Source organism: Diadema antillarum, unplaced genomic scaffold (genome assembly GCF_040938485.1).
Source record: "Diadema antillarum isolate AM-2024a unplaced genomic scaffold, OU_Dant_1.0 seq00001966_RagTag, whole genome shotgun sequence".
NCBI lineage: Eukaryota > Metazoa > Echinodermata > Echinoidea > Diadematoida > Diadematidae > Diadema > Diadema antillarum.
In genome coordinates, this window is record NW_027272625.1 from 75,001 (window position 1) to 81,368 (window position 6,368).

Here is a 6,368-nt window from a genome sequence, read left to right on the forward strand (position 1 = left end):
TTTCAATATTGATGACCAAACCAATTACAAGCTATCGTAACTTGTCTATAGTGAAGTATTGTGATGGAAGAGCATCACTGTACAAAAGGTCGCTTTTTTTAAACGTCTCAAACGCAGAAACAAACAAACAAACCAACAAAAAAGAGGGTAGACTGTAATGAAAACATGAAAGCCTATTTTCCTCCATTTGACAGGTAATGCTGTATATCAGCCACTTACACCAAGCACCGTTGCTCTGGAACCTGAAAACTTAACGTTCTTTTCTCGACTTGGTTCCATCGGCTTGGGGAAGTTTGGCGACGTGTGGAAGGGCGAACTCCGCACAAAACAGGGAGTGGCTCCGGTAGCCCTGAGGCAGATTACAGGTTATTACTAATACTGTTTTCATTAAATAACACGATGTTTTGCTTTCCTGTTTAAATGTGGATTTTTTTAAAGCATTTAAATAATAAAAAGTCAACTGACAAAGTTATTGATCGACATTTGAAGCTATACGTCTAAGAGCAACAGCATTAGTTCATGATGATACAAAATGCAAGCAGGTGTCCCCTTAAGCATTTCCAAGGTTGAAAATGCCATTTGCCTGCAATTATATATATAAAAAAAGAAATACACAGTACTTAAAAATAGATGCATTTTAAAGCCCTCACTTCATGTTTAAGGGTAAAATTATACAGTCGTGCATTGCAAAGAAAAAAAATAACTTTTGTGACAATGATTTGTATGTTAAATGATCATGAAAATAGGTTTACGACGGGTCTTGAAGAATTAATGTTGGAATTCGTAACAGCAAAAAAAAAGTATATATATTTCGCTGATCGACTTAAAAAGAAAATCTTAAAAAGAAAATTGTTTAAAGCGTGCTTTTAAACCGTAGACTAGCGGAAAATTGTGATTTCGGATGTCAATTACAATTCTTTCGTTCCTTAAGCTTCATGCATCTTTTTTAATCTTCAAAATATTCCATCTAATTTCTGCTATACAGAAAGTGTTCCAGACCTTCTGCAGGTGGTGAAATCTTTGCAAAAACTCCCAAACCATCAAAATATCGTGACGTGTCTTGGATACTGTGAAGAATATCGTAAGTATTATTAGATTTCACCGACCAAAAAAAAAAGAAAAAATATATAGAACAAGGTGTGATCTAAGCGTAGTATATTTCAATGAAAAAAAGCGCTTAAAATATCGATTTGCTCTTTTCATGATGTTAAACAAGTTATTGAATGACATTTATTTGCTTAGAATATCTAAGTTGGTAATATTCAAGAAAAAAGAAAAAAATGTTTGCAAAGTTGAAGTATTCAAAACCTTTGTATCGACTTCTGTAAAAACTAATATTGTGACATCATACAGGTGCCACTGTACACGAATTCGTTTCCGGTGGGACACTGCTGACTTTTCTCCAGTTTAATAACCAGTCCTCAAAATCTCCCTACGGGAACATCAAGCCAACAAGACCCCGTTTTGATGAGTCCAAGTTACTGAAGTTCGCCTGGCAGGTAGCAAAAGGGATGGAATTTCTTACGTCCAACAAGGTAATTACACAAGAAATGGTTTATTTATTTGATATAAGTGTAAGTAATGCAGACGTTCAATTTGTTTATGAAATGAGTAAACATAATAGAGGACACCTGCTACTGATTCAGATTTAAAATCTAGAGCTTTTAAGGTTTCCAGCATGTAGCTACTTATTATTAGTTTCATAGATGATAGCTCTCATAATATATTATCGTATTTAAAGTAATGCTCTGTTCTTTTTTTACATAATCACCTGTTCCTTACCAATGTCATGAAATGCCTATTATATAAAACATTCCTTTGTGGATCAGATTCAATTCTTGTGGACAACTTCGCCGTTATCGGAAGAAGGCAGAACTTATTTTGATTCTTTGAAATGTGAAATGACAAAACTATGCATCAATTCAGTCTTCGTCTTGTCTTTGTTTGCCGATAGCATATATAATATCTCATTATTCTCTTACATGATCCAAATATGCTTCTTGAAACTGTCTATAGTAGACTTAACCATTTAAAAAAGACTGGATTCAAGACAACAAGCTGGGCTTGAATTTTAGTCTAGGCACACACACACACACACACACACACATGTAAATGTGTACTTGATGATGTTCTTTCTTTCTTGGAACATATAAAACCCCACAAAAATGTACTAGCTTCCTCCACATATGATTTTTCATCCATATGAATATGACAGATTTAAATCGCATCCAGTGACTTGAGCCCATTGTGTGTGTTTGTGTGTTGTGTGTGTGTGTGTGTGTTCCTTCCACCTGCGTTTTGAAAAAGATAATAATTATGTGCAATATAATAACGTTCACTCAAGCCTGTAATCCATGCATGATATTTCTTATCAGAGTGTTCACAATTTGATATCTTCCTTAGATTATCCATGGAAATCTGTGTGCTCACAACATTTTAATGACGGAAGACAGGATCTGTAAGATTTCTGACTACGGTATGACGTCATTCATTTCACCCTCTGGGAGGGTAAGTATAGGTTTTACCGGTAAATTTCATATTTTTGCAATTCCAGTATTCATTAATGTGCATTCAAAATTCACACAGCGCACGCAGACGAAAATATTCGGACATTCAAATTCAGAATCCGAGGCATCAATTTCACTCATGGGAGTTCTATTTCGTTTTCGTCAAATCAAATTCACGATCGGGCATTCAATTTCCAATTATGAGCATTGCACTTCCCACTCGTGCATCCAAATTCACGGGATAGTCATGTGATAGTCCCGAGCTTGTTTGGAGCGTGTGCTTTCATTTACAGGCGATCAAGTTCGTACTTCGTGCAATCGATTTAAAGAGGAAAATGGAGTAGACTTTTTTAAGAAAGGAGAAAAGGCACACACAACCAGTGAAGGCTTAATAGTACAGTATCTAATTATGATTATTTAAAGGTCCTTCATTGTTCTCTGTTCATTGTAATGAACAGAGAACAGTCTTGTTTCTCATGTCAATAAATTTAAATTGTTAGGTCCAATCAGCAGTGCATCCAAACAACATAACGACAGTCTAATCATCTTTCGCCCCAACAATCACAAGTCATAATGACAATGTATCAATTTGAAGACAAACTGACGCACAATGATCTCACATAGTCCCTCAAAAGTAAACCAATAAGATAGCAAAAATACCAAATTAGACGTATTCAATGTTCATGTTATCAGTTTTAATGTAGTCGAAATTGTTGGGGTTTTTTTTTCTTTTCCCGAAGGTGTCAATAAACCTTCCGTATTATGCTCGTCTGTAGGCCTATACATTACCTATAATATTCGTTTGTTTGTTTGTTTCATTTTCCATCTGAGAAGATGGCTCGATAGCCCATATTCAGCTGCAAAAGCTGGTCTTCCATGAGGTCCAGTTGGGTGTAGGTGAGACCACGTGTAATTGACCGGCTTAAACGCCCTGCTCTTTGCGATGAGTACATGAAGAGGGATTTTTTACGTGCATGAGTTGGTTGGTACTCTCTCACACATGGGACCTCCGTTTTATGTCCTATATTATCCGAGGGACATGTGCCCGTACTCCTTTTAGTGAAGCCCGAGTTTTTCAATGAATAGGTGGCCGACGAGATTCCGTCGCCAGATTGACATGAATTTGAAGGCTCACTGCTGAAATGCGTGTTCCTCACTTAAATTTGAATGCTCCGATAGTGAATTCGAATGACCGGATTTTTTAATGCGATTGCCGATTTGAAAAGTGCTGCCAGCGTTGAATGCGTGAAACCGAATGCTCAGAATAGGAACTTGAACACGTTGAATGACAAAAGTATGAAATTGACCGGGAAAACCTATATTATTCAAGGATACAATCGTAGAAGGAATTTGCATAATTCCATCTGAACATGATTACTAACAAGAATGAAATACCCCTCTTAACAAGGACATTTTTTTTTCTTTTTCTGAAAAGGGTTTAGATATACCTACATCATATAACATATATCAATAAAACACACACACACACCTATATGGAAAAAAAATTCTACTACTGCGCGAATGTTTTCATGCCACAGAGTACCTCAATCAACTCAAAAAAGTAAGATTGTGTGTTGAAGGGCCCATTCCATTCCCTCCTTAGTCTCAAAACAGTATAAAGTCCGAGAATCTGCTACTCAAGACAAAACACTGATACCTGTCTTTGCTTAGTTCATTAACGTGAAATTGAATGGAGGTAAAAATGTGTGTATTCTTTAAAATGTATGAGATATGCTGTTCATTTTTTTTTTCCTTTTTTGCAGAAACCAACACGCTGGATGTCACCTGAAGGAATGCAGAATAAAAATTGGACTCTAGAAAGCGATATTTGGTCATACGGAATCCTTCTTTGGGAGATCGTCACTCTAGGTATTACATCACAAAATTCATTAACCTCGGTCTAGACTAAAGGAAGTGATAATATGAAGTTATTCTCCCCGTATAATTCGTACCAGAATATAGAACTTTTATGATATTATGTAAAATGACACATAATATTAGTGAACGTAATTTACACAAAAAAATGTAATGTCTCGAGATTTGAGATTTACAATTAGTGTGCATTCCTTTGAGAATCATGATTTATACTGCCAGTGAAGAAAGAGTATAAAAGTAGGTAGCAAAAAAAAACATAGAAAAACATAACTTTAACACTATTAGATATAATGTTGAAATACGTGATATGTTTAATATGTCTTCAAGGAGCAAGGCCATATCCCAAAATGACGATGGACATGGTGAAGCAGCAGGTTACCAAGGGATACAAGATGCCACGCCCTTCTCACTGTGGTCAAGAATTGTGAGTGTTTACCTTCACTTCCTGTTTGCTTGCAGGTGAATATATAATGTGTGTGTGCGTGGATTTTGTTATTGCTGTTGTTTACTTATTTTCGTTGAGAATTTTCATCGATTCCAACTGCTCTTTGTGGAATCAGTCTAGATGCGACACTTTCGCTATAATGGCACACTTGCGTATTCTTATTTTATCAAATTTGTTTAATGAATAAAAACGCAGATCAGTAAGGAGATCAATAGGTCTTAAAAATTCTGTTTATTTCTCCTCCTTCTTTAGATACTTCATAATGACCAGCTGCTGGGAAATGGAGCCAGCAAAGAGATGCTCTTATCACGTCATTCAGAGGAAACTTGAACCGACAATGGAAGTGTATCACGTAAATACCGTTTTCATTTCTTTCATTGTCGGAGTGAAAGATGCTCCTCATAGCATTAATTATTTCTAATGTATTGTGTTGAGGATCTTATTGTCAATCTAGCACTTTTAAAACTGTTTACTTTCCTATGTAGATAATTATACACCATGTATCCTGTAAAAAGCACAATACACTGCGTTTCAACTGAATTTCTTGACGACGTTCCTGGACAAAAGGAAAGAAAAGGCAGAAAAAAAAATCAATTCACGTTAACACGGCAAAGAATTCTGGAGTCATATGAACATTAAAAAAGAGAGGATATATTGTCAAATTCAGACGAATAGGTACCAATCACATAACACCTGCACAAATGCTAGTGGGCCAAATATTCTATCAATACGTATTTTCACTGAGTTATCATAAAGGATACGGTATGTTTTTTTTTTTTAATCAAACACTGTAAATTCAAGCTGGGATTACCATTGTACTTGCACAGGAGTGTGCTTCCTATCTTATGTTATAAAACATCATTTTGATTACAAATTATTAATCAATTATAGTGTAACATTTGGTGAGAATAAACATAGCTTTCCGAACCATATTGATCATACACAATTAGATATTGTTTATGATTATGAAACTCATTTTGGAAACGATTAATGTAGGGCCTAATGCTATGTCATTATCATAATTAAAAACATTTGAAGGCTTTGATATTTCTTAATTCTTTTTAAGATCACAGAAAATGATTGTAGACTAAAATGAAATTATTTCCACTAAACTGTGCTTACTTTGCTCTTTCTATTTAGGAATACCTGTCACTTCAGAACCTGGATGAGAGATTGTACGAATCTGTGGCGGATATAACAGTCTAGACGTCCAGAAGGATGAAAAGCCTTTTTTTTTTTTGTGGACACTTTTTGTGGCTTGAGATATTTTCGTTTTTCACAATATATTTTCACACTATGAAATGCGTGTCTGTCAGTGCTAATATGTCTTCATTGACCGACGTTACATTTTTCTTAAGTCCTACTAAGCTAAAGATGGAGAACTTAACAAAATGAAACAGAGTATTTCTTGTTTTGATTCTGTAGTGTCGTCATTGTCTTAAATGTTATGTTTTTATCAATGTTCAGCACAGCAAAAAAGACTTCCACGCACTTAGAGTATTACTTCTTTGCTTGATTATATGCAATGTTGTCGTATTGGT

At 35.3% G+C, this 6,368-nt stretch overlaps 1 protein-coding gene across 1 annotated transcript in view; it reads left to right on the forward strand.

The window, feature by feature from the left end:
- LOC139713437 (tyrosine kinase receptor Cad96Ca-like) overlaps positions 1-6,064 on the forward strand; it is a 6,846-nt gene extending 782 nt beyond the window's left edge. The window contains exons 3-10 of the mRNA XM_071625168.1: positions 195-365; positions 986-1,081; positions 1,354-1,535; positions 2,404-2,508; positions 4,271-4,376; positions 4,710-4,806; positions 5,080-5,179; positions 5,968-6,064. Coding sequence (XP_071481269.1) covers positions 195-365; positions 986-1,081; positions 1,354-1,535; positions 2,404-2,508; positions 4,271-4,376; positions 4,710-4,806; positions 5,080-5,179; positions 5,968-6,033 — 923 coding nt within the window. The 3' untranslated portion in view covers positions 6,034-6,064. The remainder of the gene's footprint in view (positions 1-194; positions 366-985; positions 1,082-1,353; positions 1,536-2,403; positions 2,509-4,270; positions 4,377-4,709; positions 4,807-5,079; positions 5,180-5,967) is intronic.
- Positions 6,065-6,368: the final 304 nt, after the last annotated feature.